A 23,026-nucleotide genomic window follows, 5' to 3' on the forward strand; every position below is an offset into this window, starting at 1 on the left:
ATATATTAGCTAGAAAGAGAAGACTTGCATTTGTTTTTATTTAAGTTGGTCTTCCCACATCTAAATCAAATCATCTAAATCAAAACTCAGTCACAGTCAAAAAAGGAAAAGTCTGTGACTTGAATACAAACTAATTGGGATCATGATTACATTAAAAACCAAAACACACTCAGTATGTGAGCACACACCTTCAGGACTAACACTGTAAGGCAAACTAGCGATACCTCAGCGCTGTTTGCATTACCAGGAAATTGCTGACAATCTTCATAACATCACAGACGATGATGCTGACATGTTAAGTTTCCAATAAATGGCAAGTTCCCAATGAATTAACTGAGCAGCATGTTACACTCCCACACAACAAAAAGCCTCTGTTCCACCACAGCTGGTTTCTCCTGGGAGAGAAGCTGTGCAACACTACATAATAAATGCACGGCATCTCACCAAACAAACTGCATCAGTTTCACAGATCTACCTAAGTAAGATACAAGTAACTCAGTTTTCTTCTAACCAAATCTTCCATACTGATGGACATCCCCATCCTGCTTCTGATAGATTCATACAGTAGCAGATAAAACTGAGACTCATCTGGCAAAAGCAGAGATGGCACATACTGCAGGGGTATTCCTTACATTTTAATTTTTAATATTGTCTAGGAACCAGCAAGTCCCCCTCCCAGATTTAACTGCACATCATTTTTAGCTTTAAGAAAGAAAGTTACTATGTACTAACAATATGAAGCAATTAAGGCAAGTCATTTCACTTTTAAAATAACAATCCAAGAAAGTTTAACCTTATCCACTTCTGAGAAAACTGCATAAATACCTGGAGATGTTTTCTGAAGATCTGCCTCTTGGAAGAATTGGGTCATTGAAACACCGCCACCTGCTGGATAAAGTGCTCTATCTCACACAGCACTGTTGAAAAGCAGCTGCAAAGAGGAAAGGCAGAAGTGTACAACAGGTTATTTGCACATTTTATAAACGCTGAGCTGGAGAGCTGCCCGCAGATCACCAGAATAGTCAATGCCTGCTTCATCAGAATAGTCAAACTGCAAGGCAGAGATTTCAGGCACGCTTATGCTGCACGCAAAGCTAGAAACCTTCAGCAGAGCAATTGACACTGAGCAAGTACAGGCCTTGCCATGTGAGCAGGAAAGAGGAATGCTGTAAGAAAGATAACCACTACATCACAGCGATTGGACCCAAATATAATTTTAGTCACTTTATTTGTATTTTTATCTATATACATTACATTTCAATTCTCCAAGTTATCAAGGTAGTTACTCTCAAATAGTTTAGTACATCAATTTTATAAAATACAGTTGAAGCAACGTAGATTAGGAATACATACATTATGATACATTAAGTGCTTTGAATAGTCCAGACTCCTACCAGCGAGTGATTAGTTTGGTTCTGGTCATTCTCACAGAGGACAGACCACTCATTTCACAGGTAACTCCAGTGGAGCTCCTTAACCAGCAAGAGTCCCTCATATGTGTGTCTGGGGACAGAATGCAGCTCTGGGTCGCCACAGGACATTTTGCTGCTTTAGAAGCATAAGCATCATGTAGACAAGTTACCACTTCTGAGTGGGACAAGATTTAGATGTCTGTCACAGACCAAAACACAAGAGCCAGCCTACCTCAGAAAGGTTGCAGAAGTCTTTGCATTTACAACTGGATTTTGTTTACACACACATACTAAACCTGTGTTAACAAGAAACGAAATACTCTAATCAAAGGGCTTGTTTAACACTCAGACTGTTCCCTTAGGACATCCTTGCATATGCTGCAAGTTCACAGGTCTAACAAAGAGGTGTCTCAAAGATATCTTCTACAAAAACTACTGTTCTTCTTTGAAATCCAGCTTCATAGCAAGTGAAATGCAAGGACAATTCTTATTCTGAAAAGAGAACATCTTGGGAGATCTGTCCAGCTTCTGGGATTTGAACTAGAAATGCTTACCACTTCAGGTTAAGTGGCACCCAAAGATGTCCCAATTCCAGTTAACACTACTATTTTACCTATGACTAGATCCAAAGTCTAGCCACTGATTCCAGACCAAGATCATTCTTACAAGCCCCTCCAACTGCTATGACTGCTATCCCAAAAGGCTGCAATTCACACATCCAGGTTCTGCATTCACAGGCTACAAAACAGCTGGCCATAATGGAAGGTTCTCTCATTCCATACACTGCCAATGGCCTCATTCAATCATGTAGCGGAGAACAGTAGCCACTATTAGATGACCAGGTTGTTTTTACAGCCAGCTGCTTGAGACTCTGGAAGACAAGCAGTACAGAACATCTACATAGCACTTGAGTAAGGGTTATTGGTGACAAAACAGAGCTTAGCACATCCCAGCTGTACATCAGCTTAATGCAGATGTCACAACGCTGCCCAAACTCATGGTCCACCAGCCACTGCACATACTGACTAAGGTTGGGTCACCTTAGATTTCAGACAAGACAAATTTTTCCCTGTAAATTTTAGAAGGGGAAGAAAAAAAGAACACATGTAAACTGTAATGGAGACCAGAAAAGATTCAGGCTACATATCACACTCTTCCTTCCACATCAACAGATAAACATTCAAAGCCACAGAAATGATTAGAATTGAGCTGATGGATAGGTTGATTCCTCATTACACACAAGGGCCTACAACAAAAAACTAACCAGCTCAAGAGTGCATATCAATATAGGAGACAAGATGTATTCCAGAGGTAATCTTCACTCAGAGCACTGTATTGAACTAGAGAGATTCTGTGCCGGAGAAATCAAGCACTACTGTGTCATCTTTCCACAGCACACATCACTGCAGCTTTCCACACTACATCCCCAGAAACTGATCGGATGAGAAGTGAGAATACTTTCGTTTCTGCTGCTTCAAGGTCAGCACCTTTGCTCATTGTTTAGAAATGCTTTGCAATGCAGTTCAGGGAAGGGGAAAGACTTCCAACGTAACTGACTGTTGCCTCCTAGCAGCTCAGATCTGAACTGTACTAGTTGCTTTCAGATCCAACAGCTCAGTTCTCAGTCATTTTCTTTCAGTGCTGCCCAGATGTCACTCCTGAACGGAACCGCCACCATCTGCTGCAGAAGAAAATACTGAACATAGGAGGAAGAATGAATAAAATGCATGTTTTGACTCACAGTTACAGTGAAGATGGCGTTAGCAGGCAACTAATTGGTCAGAATGAGTAATTCATAAAGAGCTACACTGTCCCAGACTCCATGTTTGAAGTCAGTCCTTCCACCAGAGAGTGGAAGTCCAAGGACACTATTCTTGCCTCTCAAACTCACATAAAAAAATAAATTCTTATTTACTGGCCTATATTATTCTGAAGCTAAAAAGTAAGTTTGCCACCTACAAAAAGAGGTAAAAAAAAAATAATAAAAACGGAAAGAAGTGCTTATTGTCATAATGCAGAGATTCTCAGGTCTCTGCATATCTGAACCACCATACATAGAAAACACTGTTCATTCAGGTTTTTCATTTTACAGAAGACTACATTCATCATCTCAGTGGTGCAAAAAAAAGTCTAATACTGCTGAAGAGAAGTTTTACATAGGAATGGCACAGTTAAATGAGATTGGGATGCTTATTCTCAACAACACGTTACAAATACAAGAAAAGCATTCTCCTGGCAAAATTCCATCATGAGGTAAATGCATTGTTTCATTGTTTGAAAGGCTTTGGAAACTGAAATGGATTTGAAGTGATCTGCCAGGAACAATGGTTTCATTACGGAGAAAGTTGTCGATGTAAGGTAGAGTGCATTTCATCAATTTGGTGCCTTCTGCTAAGGGAACAGTTAACCAGCTTCATAAGTATAACTGAGCTCTTACGTAAAAGGGTACAGTTTTAGTTACCTGTTTCCAAAGAGATGGGCGACATTTAAATCAAATTCTTATTTAGGATTGAAGGGATACATAGAGGTTTACAATATGCTGATCATTTGTATGGGATTCTGCTAAAAATCAAATTACAACAGAGACAGATGTGTACTGCAGTACTGTAACTTACAAGTTGTAGTGATTTAGAGAGTTATGGCATCAGAGCTGTGGAGCTGCCTTTAAAAAAAGAAAAGAAGCACGCGCATAAGTTATTCTTGGGTCCTAAACAGGTCAACTACAGATCACTGCAACCACGGCATAACTTCAGAATTAGCTTGATTCTTCCTTCACTCATCCGCATGGGGCAGGAGTGCTTATTTCACATTTGCAATACCACACATCCACTACAGAAACATGAGCTACTCATACTCAACACCAATTAAGGAGTGCAAGACTTATAGAGATCATGTACTTCTGTACCACCATGAAAGAGATAGCGTTGGTTTCAATGCTCATACGTGGAGATATCACCACCTTCCCTACCGACAGAGGGAAAGTCTCTCATCAGTGCTCTTCAGCGGTACCTTACAGCTTAAATCCTCGATGAGACTGGCCCACTCATCATCCTTCAAGAAAGGATTAAAGTGCAACAAGCAAATTTCACACCTTACAACATGACACGTATGGTCAGTGCAGATGTGGAATCCTCTTGCTTACTGCTGGGCAGACCACAGAAAGAGAGTGACCTGTAACCCACCATTGTCCACCTGTGCTTTGCCAATAAAGGCTTTAGTTTAGCAATTCAGGCCGAGCCCTGTCCAATGGTCTGGCACCATCAGGAAATACTTGTCCATAGCTTCACAAAACCTGGTCCGGTACAGTTCCGGGGAGACCACAGTTGGCATCTTACCTAATGTGCAAAAGTCAAAGGCAGTTAGAAATGGGCTACAAACGTACACTGCAGTACAAACAGCTTTCACAAGAAGTTACGGCACCACATGGCACAGGAATGAATATATGCTGTACACAGAACCAACAAGTATGGTTAGATATTTATTATTTTATTTCTTAAACATTTGGGAAACAAATGAATTCAAGATCTGGATTAGCTGATGCTGAACTGAGAGATGTGGAGCTGTAGGGGCTATCTAGGCTTTTCACACTAGCCCTGATTGTTTTTCCTTCTCTCCAGTTCACATGTCTTTACAGGTTTTTCCAGCACAGATGCAAATTTCTCCCAGGAAGAATGTCACTGTATGGACACGCTCTTATCTTCTCCAGACATGCAAGCAGTGAGATTGTGAATGTTTCCCTCCCCCCTTCTTGAACAACTTTCCTATTAACATGTGACCAATACATGGAAATTGTGCATGAAATATATTTCTCTCATTTCCACATAGAAAACTCATCAGCTCCTCAAAATCTGGGTAGCAGCAGTCAATCATTTGGTAAGGACTCGTCCAAACTAAAATCCCAGACTATATTTGATTTTCTGGACTCGGACAATCTCTTCTGAAACCAGGCAGAAAGGGCTTTTTTGCTAGTATTTGCTACCTCTGTTTTTGTGAGCACTGGATAACCACGAAACAAAACAGAACAGCCTGGTAAGTAGATGACTATACCTCATTTTCAGCCATTAGAGTACCTCAAGAGTCTATCACGAAAGCAGACAAATACATGATTTTTTTCTGAAAGCTTTTATTCCTTCCTCTGCTCCACATAATTTAAAGTGCAATTTTGCACGGAGGAAGTTGCAGCCTTACTAGCACAGTCATTAGAAGCTTCCAGCTAAATAAAAAGTAAACAGAACAAACATAAAGCTTTTAATTATAACCTTACCTTGTCCCCCCAAGATGCCAGTTGACTTCACCACCATTTCAAGTTTTTTATCCCAGGTAAAAGTGCGAATATAGTCTGTTGTAAGAAAAAAAGAAATCCATACACAGACATGCCATACCTGCTACAACCCAAGTAGTGTTGTTCTAAAATGCATAATTTCTCCTCTAACAGAAGAAAATACAGTAGGCTTCCATAGCCAGAAGGACTCAGGTGTTCACCCTAACAGCAGCTTCACTTCTCAGATTATTCATTCTATTTGGCTGGGGTGAATATGACAGCTTAAAAGTCCTACTTCTAGAAAAAAAGAAAAAAAATGAAGTCACTAGCTGACCTTCATCCTAGAAACATATCAGAAGCCTCACTTTGCTGTACCAGCTTCCATTACTTTTCTACAGCTGCTAGTAGCATCAAAACTTGAACACCTAGCCATTTAGGCTAATAGCATTCCTCATCAATGCAGCCACCTGCAAATCTAAGAGTTTACACCTCATGAAATGGAGGACTGGAAATACAAATGACTCTGGAAAAGAAGGCTGCAAAGAAAGATCAGAACTGTTTCCAAACCAGTTTAAGAAGAACGTGCTTAATGATTACAAGCGTACAAACACTCAGGTCTGCAAAAGTGAAGATGATGTTGATCACTTTCAAGATTTTTGCACACAACTAGCTTACTTGCCTGAAGATGGCACTCTACTTTCCAGACACAAGTCAGAGGATGCAGCAAGGGAATTACCTGCTTGACACTCATTATCCCGGTCAGGCTACAAGATCGAGAGTGATTTCAGAATATTTGATCTCCCTCTTCTACCCCTACTTCTCACTATTTGTTCCTACTCAGATCTGTTCCACTGAAGTTACTTTTGAAACAGATACGTAAATATTATTGAACTTAACTTTAAAGATTAAATACATATGAAGACACAGGTAATTCCATTTCAACTGGAGTCAAAGTGCAGGTTAAAGATCAACTTGATTGTTTTCTCACTACCTGTAAGGCCTCACATATATATTCTTCCTAATGTTTCCCAGATATATTTCTACTAATGCAAATGGAAACACAAATGGTACGAGAGCTGGAGAAAAACAAAACTTCCTGCCTTCACTGTGAACACTCATAACAGATGAGGGCAGTATTCCAGCAGCTGGGAGACAAGCTTTCTTAACACACATCTCTGGGTGGTGGTGATACAGTTCTAAGAGCTCTTCCGAAATCAGAAGAAAGGAGTTTCACGAAAGCAAGCAAAAGGAACGTTTAACTTACCAATAATCCCCACAACCAGCTCATTGTTTGTATCGTCACGACCCACCAGCAGGGAATAGTCTATGATGAGGTGGCTGGAGAGGAACTGGGAATCACTGTGTATAGAAGCTCTCAGCACAGCCTTGCAGTGGGAACGGATGTACAAAGGGTTGTCACGGACCATCTTCAGAAGGTTCTCATCCAATAGGACGACATCACAGCTTTCTTTCCCTGTGTCTGTTTTAACATTTCTATTCCGGAGGGAGCCCTTTAAGTCAAAAACCTGTAAACGCAGAAATGCAGAACAGCATTACATTTTCCACCTTCTTCTGTAAGATTAAAGACTTTAACATGCTTGACTGCAGTGTTTGAGCAGAGATCACAGCAAGGTAGCTCTTCCCTTCTCACTACAGGGAAGGTAGCAAACAAAATTTAATACAGCAAAAAAACAACAGTTCCCTAAGTGGAGAGTAGCACGTAAATCTACACAAACGCTCTGCAACTTTAAATCTCAGATTTTAGGCAAGTAATTTCATCAGTGTTCAGTCTAACCTAAGGGAAAACGTGTACCTCTATTTTTAAACCATATGGGCAAACTCAGTTTCCTAGCCAGCTTACATACTCAAATGCTGACAACAGCAAAAGGCACTGAAGAAGGGAGGTGGGTCCTTGCTTGATGAATCACTTAACATGGGTTGACAAGACAAGAGACAGACCATAGAATACTTTCTTGACTGGAAAACACCTCTGGAGGTCTCTAGCCCAGCGCTCTACTTGAAGCATGTCCAGTTAGAATAGGCCGATCAAGTCAAGACTTGATTAACTCCAGGGAAAAAGTCCATAATCTTTATTTCTGTAACTACCCACCTATTTGATGTCAGACACTAGAGGGAAGATAACATTTGTTTCAGTTTCCTTTTCAGCACCAACTTAGTATTTGAAGAGGACTGTCCCTGTCACTTTAAGGTCTCTACTGCCTCATAAAAGCCATTCTCCCTTAACTAAAAAGCAAGGCTGAATTCAAGACCTCATCACACACATGAAACAGTTCAGAGACAGAACAGTGAGTTCAAAGCATTAGTACGTAATTTCCTTCACTGTCACCATATGTAAGGCTCTCCTTTTAAATACATTAGGAAGTAATACTAGTTAGTTTCATAAAAGCTTTACAAAAAACTGTAGCATTTTGTAATTAAATTGGTAAGGCTCTCACAGACATCAGATATTCATGGACAAATAAGACTTAACAACTGAAATATGTACTACAGCTATCTGAACGAGCCAATCTAGTCATCAAATTACTGAGGATCACATAAATACAGGCACTAACTGCCAATTTAGAGCATATGCAAAAGATAATTACTATTAAGTCTGCTATTGCTCTCAGCCCAGAAAGAGCATGCACTGTAGTGGAACAGAAACTCGGTCACACATGGTCTTACCTGAGCCATTTTCCTTCCATAGAAAAGGTTTTCCATGACAAGCAGATCCAGTTTCTTTTCAGTGTTGTTTTGAGAGTTCTTGTATCCAATTCGATACACCCCAAGGATTTTGGCCAGTGCTGTGGGCTTCTGATTAAGGAAAGACTCTGGGTAAGATCTCTGCATGCAGGCAAGCAATCAGATCTCAGAAGTACCACTGTGCATTGCAGCTTAGAATCTCCTGTGAAATTCCCATGTTTCATCTTGAACATGTTCTTAATACAATTCATATCCCCCAACAGATATTCTTTTTGCTTAAATGAAAATGGTTAATGGGAACATCTGCTGGTCCATAAAATACAGAACACAGCCAAACATAAAAGCACTTTTTAAAATACCTTCTGCTGAACTGCATTAGTGATGTAAGTGAAGTAGTGTGGAGCAAAGTCAAGGAATGACTGGACTTCCAGGCGAGGCATCTGCTTCAAGATGAATCTATCATCTGTTTTAATATCAGACAGATGATACACTGTAAGTGACACTTTTTGCAAGTTCTTTAGAACAGCCATACAACTGGAATAGTTTGAAAGACTGCCATTCTCTTAAACTCTTTGCTACTAAAGATATTATAATTCTTTTCTGGCTATATTCTAAATTTGAATCTGCTGGTAAGCCAGAAAGAAGAGACGGCCTAAGTTTGATTTAACTCAATGTTATGAGCTCCTTATATGAATACAATAAAAGCATCCTACAGACCCTTCCATTCAAGACTTCCTCTAAGCAAGAGACTAAAATTAAATGCTGTTGAAAACAAGGAAATCTTGTTGTATGCCATGTGAGATGATCAGAAACACTATCTTCAACAATCAGATTTTTCCTTGAAGTATACTGAATTTGTTTACTGAAATCCACTTAGCAGGATATCACCTTTCTGTTCAACTGGACTCTCTAGCTGCCAATACTGAAAATAGAACTCCATTTTTTCCTTCTGCGCGTTAATTTTATATTTTAAAAAGTGAAAAAAGCAAGAAAAAAATCTGATTTTGAATACTCCAAACAACCCACTTAACTTTCCATTCTGACTGACCACTTAACAGTCAGCAATCCTCTGTAATCAGAGATTACATAACATACTAATCATCACCAGCTCTAAACACCACCCTCTAATTCTAAAAGACGAGGCAGCAGTTTTTACCTTCAGTCACATAGAATGCAGCCCCAGATTTGCCACCTCGTGCCTGCCAGGGCATCGAGTGAGAGAGGGAGCGGATGAAGTCCTCTTCACTGCTCCCCAGTATCACTTCACGCATCTTGTGAAACTCGCCAGCATAATAAATCCTGCAGTAGAACTTGGCATTCGCATCTGAGAACTCTGCAAGAAAGCTTCTTCCTCAGTAACAGTATGCAATCTCACTACCTGAGATGACACTTAAGCAGATTTTAATAATGTGTCAAAAAAAATATTACTTCCTTTAACAGCCTGCTCCAATACCTACTGTACCTTGGGCACTTAAATCAATACAATTTAAATTAGAGGCTCGCAGGAAAGAAAAAAAAAAACAAAAACAACCTCCTTTAGGTTAGCCCCCAATAGACGCCAAAGGGACAACAAGCCAAATGGAGGAGGAAGGCAGATCATGCAGTTTTTTTTTGCATTAGACATGTATTAGAGCAAGCAAAAATGGTATTGCCTTGTTATTAATTTTTTGTCTCTCCTCTTTCATACAGCTATGTAAGAAAAAATAAAAACATGTGAAGTGCTATAGATAGAGCAATCCACCTGTAGACTTTCATTACATGCACAAGGAAAAAGGGTTTTGTCAGCACAGACTTCAGACTTCAAGTTATTATGTAAAACTCACGGAGTTCCACATGGGGATTCACCAGCTGTTTCTTCTGTCCATCTCCTCCATCTACCTCATCTGAAAGCATAAAGGACTTGTTCATTATCATCATCATTTAAAGAGCTATGCAAGACAATGCTTGTAAATCTGTATTATGAGAAAATTACTTTCTTTTCTTCAAGAATACATTGGCAACTACAGAATTAGAGGCATAGCAGCACTTATATGTATGCTAGAATACTGATATTCCTAGGACACAAGTTTTCTCTTTGTTTTCTCTCTTTGCTTAGCGTGAGCATAAACAGGAAGTTAAACAGGAAACAAGGAAGAGATAACTCCTAAAATAACAGATATTATGGGCTGATAAACTGAAATCAATTTATATTCAAACTACTCAATGTCCTTTTAGGTACAGGGGTTTAAAAGCCCCTATTTTTCTATTTCTTTTAAAAAGCAAAGCAAAATCCTTAGGACAAATCTACATTTTGTGCTTTGGTCATGTGTTTTCAATGCATGCTGCGGTTGGAAAATGTTAAAACCACTGAAGAAGTATGAACTGGAATGTATTCTGGGCCTTTTAAGTATGAATGAGGTTTGGAAGAATTAGCACTTCAAAACAGAAGATGGATTCAACAGCAGCAGCCTTGTACCTTGTGGCTCTGCTCCTTGGTTCTCCGCTCCGTCTTTACCCATCTGTCCAACCTGGTAATAGGCGCTGTCAGCACCACGTAAGGTCTCCTTCTTCTGGGAAGACAGGTCTGGGCTCTTCCCTCCCGTGCCACGGAAGAAAGACAAAACACTAGAAGGTTTCTTTGCTACAGCAAAAAGAATAAACAAGATGGTACTGGCATTACCAGAAGCAGTTTAATAAAGGCTTTAGTCAGACAAGCATTCTCCATTCATTGTTCTAACTGGAGGGGTGACATCACCCAGCAAACCTGCAATTCTTCAGGCAACCACTGTCCATTCAGCAGATTTAATGTCCTGAATGTCACTGTGGAATGTGATGGAGTCATTCAAGAGAGCATACTTCACAAGAACAATAAATACAAGCTCCAGTCACTGTTTCTGCTTGCTTGTCTGAAGCATCAACATTTCAAATGCAACAAATACAATTCAAAACAGGACTTGTAGCATGAGCCATAAAGAAAATGGTGGAGGAGGAGTACAACACAGAAGCCTACTCCACTGGCATCCCAAAGCCACACAAAAAGTGTGAGGACCTGCCTCTCTATCTGAAAATATTTGGTGTCATTTTAGACAAGGCAGAGCTGAAGAGGTCAGAACATAAAGGCATCATGCCCCACTGCATATGTTCGGCCCAAGAATAAATTATGTTCCATTATATAGCAATAACACATTAAAGCATAGGATGGTAACATTATCTCTTAAGAATCAGAGAAAGCTATTATGAACAGAGACTTATAAAAAAAAAAATACAATATGTTCTACATCAAGTTGACTGCAAGACAAGTCACAGTTTAAATAGGACAAAAGTCAGCAAGCCCAGCTGGAACAAGATGATGGTACTCAGACCGCATTTCCTCTGTTATAACAACTTTCAGAAGAGTTCAAACAGATTGAATAGAATGAAGTCTGAAATTAATATATCATATACAGGACTTTGAAAATGTCTTACGTTGTTCCACTTCAGCAGCACGATTTGAAGGACCCATGTTAGCCTCAGGCAGGCGCACAGGACTACCACTCTTTGGTTTGCCGTCTGATGTACTGCAAGGAAAAATGTCATAGTAAGGGCAACAAACAGCTGAGACACTACTGCTTTACTCCCATTGTAAAGGGAAGGGAGTTGTGACAAGGTGGGGGTCAGCCTCTTCTCCCACGCAACTAGCAATAGGACGTAAGGGAAGAGCCTCAAGTTGTGCAGGGGAGATTCAGATTGGACACCAGGAAATAATAAAGTCAGTCAGAATAGGCCGCCCAGGGCTCCCAGCCCTAGAGGTGTTCAAGAAACATTCAGATGCTGTACTGAGAGACATGGTCCAGTGGAAAATTCTGATGATAGGTGGACAGCTGGACCGGATGATCTTGGAGATCTTTTTCAATCTTGGTGATACTAAGATTCTAGTTATTTCTCCTCCATGCCTAGCAGCACATGCTGCTAAGGGAAAAGGATACAGTGTGAAGTTGTGACAATACAGAACTCCTCAGAGTTGTTCATTTTCTCCTCTCTGACAAAACCTCTCAGAGCTCCTTAGCAACAGTTGCTTCCATCATCACAGGCAAGTTAAACAAGGCCAGTGCTTCCTATCACACGTGTGGTCAAGGGACAGGTGAGTGAGCCAGCAGAGCCAGATTCCAATCAGAATGCAGAGATACTAACAGTGGCATATTCTCTAGGTCCTCCCTGTGGCTGCTTTACAACAGCTACTTTGTTACTATAGTTTCCTCCATATAATGTAGTCCCTACATCTAACCTGTTTGCCTGTAGTCCTTCTTCAGTACCGTTTTTTGGAGATGCTTTGGACAACTCATCAAGGGCATTTCTATATTCCTTGCAACTGAAGGAGAAAAAGATAAAAGAAATGAAAATAAATAAGTAAAAGTTTTTCTCTGGGAAACCCCGCTACACCAATTTAAAGATTCAGTTCAGAGACAGCAAACAAACCTACAGTAGGAAATGCTTCCATTACTTTTCCTAACAGTTAGGATTATTTCCTTTATGACAGCTGCTGCTTCAGATCATACTGTGGGAAAAATTCTAACATTGTTGCTTCTGCAATTTAAGAACGAGCTACTCAAAGTCTTTTTGAGTATCTATTGCCTGGTGCCAAGAAAGCTCCAAGGTCTACTGAAGTAGCTGGTTTGCAGAGCTGAGCAGTAGCTGCTGTAACTGAAGGCAGGCAAGGGAGAGATTGTTTTACAAATAGTCAGCCAGTTTCCTTAGTTCAGTTGCACTGTCTCCGCGCCAGAGAATTGAGCTAACTTCATTCACTTTATTTCATTGCATTTATTTCTTCTTCTATCACCATTAGCTTCAACAGAACACCATAATTAAATCGTTCGTGTGCAGGTAGAAAAAGCCCAAAATGCAACTGAAAGCTGGAAAACCTACATTCCATATCTCAGCAGTATAAGTAGACAACTTCAGCTCTGTCAGAAACTCTCAAAACAGCTGAGTGATTGAATTGTCATGCTTGTTTCCTCCCATTAGGATTTAAGTATTCCCTGCACAGAAAAGTTCCATAATATAACATTTCAGATGAAGAGCAAGTAACACCAGTACCTGAGAGCAAAAGCTATGATGGAGCTTGGTTCTTTCTCACAGACTGCAATAGGTACGCGTTCATGCTCGTACATTAGGTAGTGCTTATCTGGGTCACTGGATGAAAATGGAATACAGAGACTATTAGCAGAGCACAGAAGTTTATGAAAAGGTTAATTTTTGGTCAAAACCCAATCTCTTCACTGCACTCTGGGCACAAGCTGCAAGTCTTAGCACGGAGCCAAAGCGTTCCAGATCAGCGTCTCCCAAGAGGCGCACTCATAGCTAGCTGTGTGGTTAAATCTGACTGGTAATGCGTTAGAGCAATCATCACGTCAAGCAAGCTTCTAGTATCAGAGGACCAGCTCTAAGTTAAAGTCTATTTCTGTTTAGCAGCCACTGTTTCTATTGGCACTAAAACCTGCCAGTTTGCTTTAACTGTGCTACAGAATAGTCTGCAAAGTGAAGTTAGGAGGCAAAAAAAAAATTTCAGAAACCTCCCCAAAGCCTCCTGAGTTTCCATCAGATTTTCTTTAACTTCCCTAGAAGATTCTGTCATTTAACTTTTACCTTATTAGCCCGTGACCTCCACTGCTACCTCAGGGTAGAAGTCAGATTTTAAACTTAGGCTGCCAAACATTAGGTTCATGTCAAACAAGAAACACTACAACACATACAGACAGAGTAGCTGAAAAAACTTTCCAGCCTGCTCATTTTCACGTGAGGGGGACTTGAGGGCACATGCAGCAGCCACTGAACCTGACCTACACCCAGACAATGCCCATTTGAGTCCAACCCTTGGGAGAGGTCTGGAAGCAAAAAGAAGAAGCAGGCATGTAGCTTTATTAAGTCTTTATTACAGAAAGACATTTCTGTTCCCTCCCTGAAGCAAGTTAGAAAGCACCTCTCTTTCCCCTCTTAAAAGACTTCTGGAGTGGCATGCCTACTAGGAAAAAGAGAATCTGATAAAAGGATCAGGACCATAGGTTTGAGCTTTGCGTTGGGCAGTGGGATGTGACCTAGTGGGCAGAGCCCACGATTCTACAAGGGTATAATAGAAGAAGGATTGGGTCACTAATAAGAAAAGGGGGCAACCTACAAACACTTAGGAAAGGAAAGAAAATTTATTGTCTTGCGGAAGATCAGCTTATTTGGATGCAAACCCAGTAATGACTTAAATTATATACAAAGCAAAAAAAGCACGCATAGCTCTGTCTACAGTTTTACCAGGCTACTTGTTTGTACATCATATGTATTAAGCAGTACTTACAAGGGAAATGGAATAGGGTTGTAATTGTTCCCAGGCAATAAGTTAGCCAAAATAGCTTTCATAGTAGACTTCTCTTTCACTTGGCTGTCAGTAGATCCCAGTGAGTGTCCATCAAACACATCTGAAACAGAGATAAGTTCAGTCTGCCCACAAACTTTACACTGTACATTTGGGAGCAAGGTGGTAGACCACAAAGTTACCATATTTGCCATTTTCAAAGTAGATCTCATACACTTGCGAATACAATAACGAATACAAGACCAAAACTGAACTGTACCTTCTGAGCTACTGGTTGTATCCTGTTCAGAAAGAGTGTTGGCACCAGTTAGTTGTTCAGACACAACCTCTGGAGGAGTGGGCAACTGAAGATGGGTGGAGCCTGTGGAGCTCTGACTTGATAAAGTAGTCAGGAAACGATCCTCTAGAAGATTAAGGACAAAGGAAAGCATTTTATATGGCTATCAGAAGCAAAATTGCTTGCCTTCAGGCTAAGCCATCACCAGTGTCTACTTTCAAGAAGTTTTTACTTAGAAAGCAGGTAGGAATGCCCAGAGCAAAACAACCCGCACTGATCAGTGTACACATAAGCTTCACAAGATGAATATACTTAAGCACCCAGTGTCTTCAGTTCCCAGTAAGGAAGGGTCTCATCATACACCAACATCTCAAGGAAAAGATGCACATCCCACATGCCATGCAGATCTTCAGTTATGACTCCCACATTGCCAGAGAAAGGGTTACAACAAACATCTTTTCATATCTTAAGAAAAATAGATAATGTACCTTTTTCTCCATTTTGGAGTGCTGGAGAAACATTGCGTGGGGAAGCATCCATGCTGCTGATCTAGGAAGAACATCAGGTGATCAATGTTGACACCAGGCTCTTTAAAGCTATATCCCTTCCTCACTGTGGAATAACTGCAAAACCTGATGTACCACAGCAGAGCATTCCTACCAATTGTTCTCAGATTCAGCACATCACTGCCTCTACCAGTATATGAAAGAGACAAAGCAACAGCAATCTAGTTTCACAAGATTGCTCATGCCTGCTATCACCTCTACATGCTGCTTTAAACATAACACTCTTCTTCTACATAAGCTTACAGCTAACTGAAGGCTAAGCATGTTTTAGCATTAATGAGTGTTTTACGTGGAAAGGACACAAATACATGCAGCTGAGCAAAACAGAGTGCTACCAGGTTTCTTTGTGCATTTTGCTAGCTACCTATTTGGGAGGTCAGCCTCCCTGTGCAACACTTGCATTGTGCTGCCTTGCAGTCTGGACATTTCCTCAGAGCATCAGCTCCACAAAGGCAGTTGTTCAGAATGCTGGCAACTGTATCCTTACACACAGCCAGAGAGGCAACAGTTCAAGATCATGTACACATCCTCCTTGCCCGTTCCCACAGATATCACCAAATCAGGGACAAACTTACAAATTTACTATCATTCTCCCTGCATTCTTTGCTCTGCCTCTCCTGATATTTTGCCTTTTCTCTTTCATAAGGAATAACATTAATAGATAATAGTTCCTGTGCCGTTTTCTCTCAGTGTGTTTTCATCCAGTCCAGCCTCTAACAAGATGACCTCTTATCTAGACACAACCTTGACAACGAGCACAGCTCTGTTGTGAGCATTCATTTCAACTGTCCAGAAGCATAAAAGAAAAACACACTAATATCATATTCTCAGCCATCTTCTTCTGTAGAATATAGATCTTGGTTTATGTGTTTATGGTTTATGTCTTTAGAAGAAGCTAAGTAGACAACACGCCATTCAGATGTTTACATATGAAAATTAAACAATGCAGTAACACAAGTTAACTAATTATTAAAGTGAACTGAAGTTGAACTTTAGACATTAGTGCTCTCGCAGAACAAATGTTTAAGAAATGTCCAGCCTGCTGCTTGTACCTTGCTTTCTTCACCTTGTCTCAGTCTTCCAGGGCTAGGTGGTACTGAGGGGCGTTTTCTCCCTTTCTCTTGCTGGAAAAGATCCTGCAACCTTTTAAAAAAATTTAAAAAAATAAACTCAAAACACAGGTTACACATACTAGCTCTAAAAGGCAAAAATTATGTTTCTCCATATTAGAATACAACCCAGCATGCCTTCACAAGCCTTTAACACAAACTAAGATGACTGCTAATACATGCTGAAGCTGTGTTCTATGGCCAAAGAAAATCTTTTCCTCATGCCTTGATTAGCACTACAGCAACAACAGACACTGCAAACACCACATCCCAGCTACTCTACAGTATGAGTGCAAAGTCTTCAAAATAACAGAAAAATAAGTCACCTTAAGCATTTCATTTGGCATGTGCCCACCTGAGACCATTTCACTCACTTGCTTTTACATGCTTCCATCTTCCACCTTGGTTCAAATGACACTTTCCCGCCTCAGATAAAAGTTGTGCTCTACAACATCACACAGCCTTAAACAATTTTCTGTTCCAGTCAACCAGCCATTAAAGGGTATTCAGCACTACGTATATGTATAGCAATTGCACTAGAGGGAGAAAAAGCATAGAACTTCTTCCCTTACAGTATCAGCAGAGTACTGATGTTACCATTACAGCATCTCTTCTCTTACCTACTATTCCAGGCTTGCAGCATTTCACAGAGTCCTTGCTTTTTAGCAATCAGAGACTCAAAAATAGATTGAAGCTGTTGAGGTGTGTCCAGTGATGATGAAAGAAGCCTTGCCTGAATTTTCTCAGTCCAGTTTCGAAATTCCCCCTCTTCCATCTGCCAAAACAAAAACTGTCAGCATTCTGTCACACGGCATAACGCTCGATCCAACTGGCTTCTCCACACCTTTAAAGCCTATGTTCTGTAAATACAGAGGTAATCCATTACCTCCTTTTGTGCAAACAGATCTTCCATTTTCTCTTCCCTTGTTTTGCTGAAAGTGTCAGTTTTCAGAGAAGCAAGGCGATCATCAACAGCAAGGTACACTTGTGACACCCTGAGAACAGGAATACAAAGAGTTAAGCTGTGATTACTTGAAACAACTTCAACATTCTTTAATAGAAATCTGAACGTGCTTACAGTTAGAGTTTCAGAATACAAAAGATGATATATGACAGCCTTCTGGACAGTAGGATGTCCCACTGAATTCACCATGACTTTTGGAAAAAAATCCATCCATGCTGTAGAAATCTCTAAACTACACACCATAACATCCTTCACCACAGCTTATTCCTAGCAGCAGAAGTTTTCGGAGAGCAACTGAAAGGTCACAACTGCATTACTAGCAGAGCAGAGCTGTTGTGCTACTGGTGCCCGGGGATACTGTCAGACTGCAAGCTAAACCAACACCACCGGCAGGGATGAGAGAGAATAAAACATTTTCATTCTCAACAAAACTAGACAATTTCTGAAGTCAGGCAGTCATGGAGAAGTCAGCCAAACAGGAAAGGTGCCATCAGGTCAAACAGCAGTCAGGTTAGAATTAAGATAGCTTCTTCCACCATGCCTGTCTTCCACACTTTTGTTCCTACATTTAGAAGGTGTCTACGCATACAGCAGTTCGACTCAGACTACAAAAGCATTCTAGACTGTCTATTAGTATGGAAACATGCTAGATCACTCATAACAATGCAGCAGTCAGAGATTACAATAAACACAGCGAGTAGAAGACAAGATTCTTAAGCTAAACTGCAACAGACAAAAAGATAAGAATTGGTATTGATGGAATTTGGTAAAGATAGGAAAGAACACTCCAGTGCTACTCTCCCTTACAAATACATCCAACCAGAAAAGTAATGATTTTAAATGCATTTATTTTTAATTACGAATATTTAGCAAGTGTATTACTTATGTCAGCACATATATTTCTGTGTTTTGCTATGAAGTCCAAAATACAAATAAGTTCAAATCAAAGCTTACTTTTGAGAGAAGTCCTTAAGGTCCTGCAAAATCGTAACTTTCAGCGGAGCCTGCCGTTTGATATAGATCTTGGGTAGTGGGACACATACTTCAAGTAGACGGATTGGAGAGTAGCTGAGAAGAGAATGTGACAACTTTTAATAATTTTCCTCATATGGAGGTATATGCACAACTTCTTTCAGCTTCAGAATAGATTTCTGAAAGTATTCTAGATTATGCAAAGCAGAAGTGTTTCCCTTCAGCATCATCTACTGGAACAATTCACAGCCCCACGTCACATGGCTATTTCTAAATAGGAGAGATGGATTTGAAGGCTAGACTATTAGGTGGATAAATAATTGGTTGGATGGTCATAGCCACAAGGTTGTCGTCAGTGGCTCTATGTCCAGGAGGAAGCCAGTCATAAGTGGTGTCCACCATGAGTCTGTCTTGGGACAGGCGCTCTTCAGTATTTTTATCAACAATTCTATGATTCTATGGCTATTCTTATATTGTCTGCCTCATCCACCACAGTGATGGCAGCTACAATACACTCTGCATTCCAGCACACAATCTGTGTCATGCTATCCCTTGCTTTACCCTGTGAGGGGCAGACTCAAGGAATTTTAGTCAGAGACACATGCTTCACACAGTACTAGAGAACAAATTCATTTATTAATAACCAGAGGACCTCACCTGAAAGATGCCACCATCTGATTGTAAGAAAAATACTGGTGATAGTCATGGTGAATGGAATGACCACAAGGCTCTGCATTGGCCCTTCGTGTGTACTGGTGCCCATAGAATCTCAGCTCAAGGTATTTTGCAAAAGACATAGACCAAGAATCACTAGAAAGAGGAACAACTGGTGTCACCTGAAAATGAAAGCAAAGTGTCTTAATTTCACTCTTCAATCAGAAAATAAGACAGGCTAATCTAGACTCTAATCTAATAATTATTAGTACCAGAAGCAGTCATAACCCCAAAAGATACCAAAACAACTAAAAAATTGTTTATACAGAGCTAAACAATGCACAGATGGATACAATAAACTGGATAAACAATAAATGCCAGTTGATATTAACAGCCACTAAGCTGGGGGAGCACAAACATATCATTCTATCTGGCATGCTATTCTTGTATACAGAGAATTTCCAGCAGACCAGTCAGTAGCAGTGTTTTCATCACATACTTTTTCCCTAGTGATTCTTCATCTACAAATACTCTGCGGTGTATTTCAGCCTCAGCAGTGCTTCCAAGCTTGAAGCAGCCATTTACACTTAATAGGTACAAACTTAATGTTTACACGAGCACACAGTAATAAAAGGTTACAGAATATACACAAGCAGCGTAGGGCAGCGTATACATAAGGATTGTAGGGCTTGCCTTCAGCAACTACATTAACTTCTTTTAGATACCTTTAAGTCCAACACCTATGTTTAAGCCACTATTAAGTAGGTGAACTGAGTCATTAGCACAGATAATTAAGATGTTTTGAGTTTGAGGCACTGCATGAATCTTTTTATACTCATCTCTCTTAGAAGGATCCTAAGATTTACAGAAAGGTTGGCTAGAGAAGAATATCCAGCTGGTAATGTTTTTCTTAGTTTAATTAAAGAACAAGTTTCAGATAATACACAGTCTTATTATGTTGTGGTTTTTCATCTTTCTAATAAAGATTTCATTTACTATCTAATGTCTACTAAAGGAAGTCTAGACATCACACTGACTCAATGCAGACTGTTCAGTTTAAAGCAGATCAAAGAATACCAAGTGGGTTTAGCCAATTACTAAGCCAGGAGGTCTCAACATCTACCCTTTCCCGCACACACATTCTTCTGATGCTTGTACAGATTAACATGGAAGGGACAATGCTCTTCACCTCTGAAAGGACAGCCCTAGTTTTTCCTATGTCAGAAACTTGTTACCAACAATATATCAATTTCACTTAAGCCTATCCTTTCAGGACTGATACTTTGCAATACACCTCCATCATACTACATTTTATCCTCAATGTTTCTAATTCTACAGGAGGAATTTGTAGACACACGGGACCACTTGGCACCAGCTTTTGTAACAGCTTTTGTACAATCCCATCTTTCCATACACACCCAACTGATTCTTAAGTTCTCATCCTTACCTGTTTGCACAGCCTACACCAGGAATAAGTAAGAATTGTGTGCTGGTACCCAGGGACTGGGGAGTCCAGCTCCTTTAACACAATTTGCACGCATCCTTGCCCATGCACAAAGCGACGAATGTGATGCACCATTGGCGTTTCACAGAACATGCTGGGGCACTGGTATGAAGGCCTTACAGAGAAAAATGGAAACACCTATGAAGGATCGTATGCAACACACTGCTGAAGAGTTGGTTCAACTCATCTAGTATGGCTTTTAATGTCACAGTACTATTAATCTTTTCTATAAAAAGTTTCCTAAGCTGTTAACGAAAGCTGTTGCTGCACAGCTTACTGTTCTCATTTAGGAACAGCATGCAGGAAGTCTCCCCTGCCAGCAATATCTGTATTGGTCACAACATAGTAACTGGATACTGGTAGCTATCACAGTCTTTTTTTTTTTCTTATTATTTTTTACTGTTTCTATTACTGAATCTGTTTCTACCAACATATTACACACACACTGGAAGTGCTTGATACCAAATTAGAAGAGCATTTCGGCAATGTACCAGAGGAAAGGCTATGGGGGGCAAAAATATGCCAAGGAGCCCTCAAAATCTTAAAGCTTCAGATCCTGAAGGAAGAGGAATGCAAAATAGTGCCATATAACCTCTTTGATCAGAAAAATCCATGATCTTTCTTTGAATGGTCATCTCTCAAGTCACCACAGAAACTGGTATCAGAAAAATCAATGCAGAATTCCTCAGGTACCAGAATCAAATAGGAAATTTCTCAAACACAGTAAGAGTTGAAATAAAAAAAAACAACTTCCTTGTTCATATAAAAAAAATACTGGAACTATGAAGACAGCGTGACTCACTTAACATGGGACACTCTATTTGGTTTAGAATGAGATATACAATTAATTCACCTAAAACAGTAGCGCTCCAGAAAAATCCCTAGAGTCAGATCATTTTTTCCGTAGAATTCCATGGTCACAATCCTAAAGCAGAGAAGGAAGAGAAGCTTTAGAGGAAGAATTCTGCCACTGCTAATTGTGCAATGGCCTGCAGGTGCACAGATCTGCACCTTTTGCTTGGCTATTTTCAGCCCTGTATACACTCACAGGCTTCCCCACTACAAGCCTTTACTATTCCCAAGTTCTTGCTGACAAGTTCACTAATGAGATACAAGGAACAACTTTAAACTTCTATTTAAAAGTGGGATACAATTCAACTGTACTTTTGAAGAATATTTTCAAGAACACCTAGGCACAGAACATTAACATCCGAACAGTTACAAAAACAGCACATCTAGAAGGTGAAAAAAGCCTGAAAGTACTTGAATAAAATTTAACAGCAGCATTTTATTTCTCAGAATCTGAAGTGACCAAGACACTTAACATAAATATCAACTGAAGTGCCAATTCATATATTTCTGTCTAATATAATTACATCATTTTATTGCTGCTTTTAAGTGAGCTTATCACCTTCATTGGTTCGTTCCTCAGCTTTTATAGGAACTTGAGACCTTCTTTTTCAAGAAAGGCATCTATAAAATTTCACTTGGTTTAGACAATGAAACATGAAGACTTGTCAAGGAGTAGCAATGAAAGCACATCGTAAGTTCTGCACAGTCAACAAGTCACAGCCCTCTTAGCTAAAAATGTAGATGAAAGTCTTAACATTGTTGACTTTATAAGCAAGACAGCAGTATTTTCAAATCCCACTCTCAGTAATACAACCCATAAGTATTCTGAGATTATTATCTTTAAGCTTGGACGTTATTTATATACACTAACTCTTCCTCACAGAGCAGCCTAAAGAAGTGCCCTCCCTACATATACAGATCTCTGCAGTCAAAGAGGCCAAAGAACTAAAGCATTCTGTTTCAATGTTGGGCCTTCTCCTTCGGGCCTGAGATTAGAAAGGCTGTGAGATGCAGCTCTGGATCCACCTGATCAGGCAAGAGGAAATTTTGGCAACAGTTCCCATTAGAGAATGATTAAAACCTACAAAGGAGTCCTCAGTGAAATATGTTAAGATGCAAGGACTGACCTTGTCTTTGGAAAGAAGACAGCAACTACACAAGCTACAGAAGAGTAATTTTCCTACCAGGGGCTGACACAGGCACTTGGAGCATTGCTGGACTGTGCAGAAGAGCTACTGAAGAGAACACAGAGCCTCTGATGGTTTACTGGACTCAAGCAATCCACCTGGTTGAGAGAAAACAACTCACTCATTGGTTACAGACATCTCCATCCACACACAACCAATGACAGAATTATATTCTGATAGATTTAAGGACAAATTCCTGCTTATTCCTTTTCCACGGATTCACTTTACATTATCAGACAAAAGTAT

The 23,026-nt window shown here is 40.1% G+C and overlaps 1 protein-coding gene across 1 annotated transcript in view; it reads right to left on the minus strand.

Moving 5' to 3' along the window:
- Positions 1–4,631: 4,631 nt before the first annotated feature.
- Positions 4,632–23,026, minus strand: part of PIKFYVE (phosphoinositide kinase, FYVE-type zinc finger containing) — a gene marked incomplete at both ends in the record, with an annotated part of 57,937 nt that continues 39,542 nt past the window's right edge. Inside the window, 22 exons of the mRNA XM_079539263.1 lie at positions 4,632–4,747; positions 5,677–5,751; positions 6,938–7,199; positions 8,359–8,487; positions 8,736–8,839; positions 9,533–9,709; positions 10,200–10,259; positions 10,832–10,996; positions 11,821–11,912; positions 12,620–12,703; positions 13,429–13,524; positions 14,678–14,798; positions 14,955–15,098; positions 15,461–15,521; positions 16,591–16,681; positions 17,268–17,422; positions 17,534–17,642; positions 18,566–18,679; positions 19,241–19,419; positions 20,685–20,856; positions 21,595–21,666; positions 22,778–22,878. Of these exons, the coding sequence (XP_079395389.1) occupies positions 4,632–4,747; positions 5,677–5,751; positions 6,938–7,199; positions 8,359–8,487; positions 8,736–8,839; positions 9,533–9,709; positions 10,200–10,259; positions 10,832–10,996; positions 11,821–11,912; positions 12,620–12,703; positions 13,429–13,524; positions 14,678–14,798; positions 14,955–15,098; positions 15,461–15,521; positions 16,591–16,681; positions 17,268–17,422; positions 17,534–17,642; positions 18,566–18,679; positions 19,241–19,419; positions 20,685–20,856; positions 21,595–21,666; positions 22,778–22,878 (2,679 nt within the window). The remainder of the gene's footprint in view (positions 4,748–5,676; positions 5,752–6,937; positions 7,200–8,358; positions 8,488–8,735; positions 8,840–9,532; positions 9,710–10,199; positions 10,260–10,831; positions 10,997–11,820; positions 11,913–12,619; positions 12,704–13,428; positions 13,525–14,677; positions 14,799–14,954; positions 15,099–15,460; positions 15,522–16,590; positions 16,682–17,267; positions 17,423–17,533; positions 17,643–18,565; positions 18,680–19,240; positions 19,420–20,684; positions 20,857–21,594; positions 21,667–22,777; positions 22,879–23,026) is intronic.

Source organism: Tetrao urogallus (genome assembly GCF_951394365.1).
Source record: "Tetrao urogallus genome assembly, chromosome: 8".
Taxonomy (NCBI): domain Eukaryota; kingdom Metazoa; phylum Chordata; class Aves; order Galliformes; family Phasianidae; genus Tetrao; species Tetrao urogallus.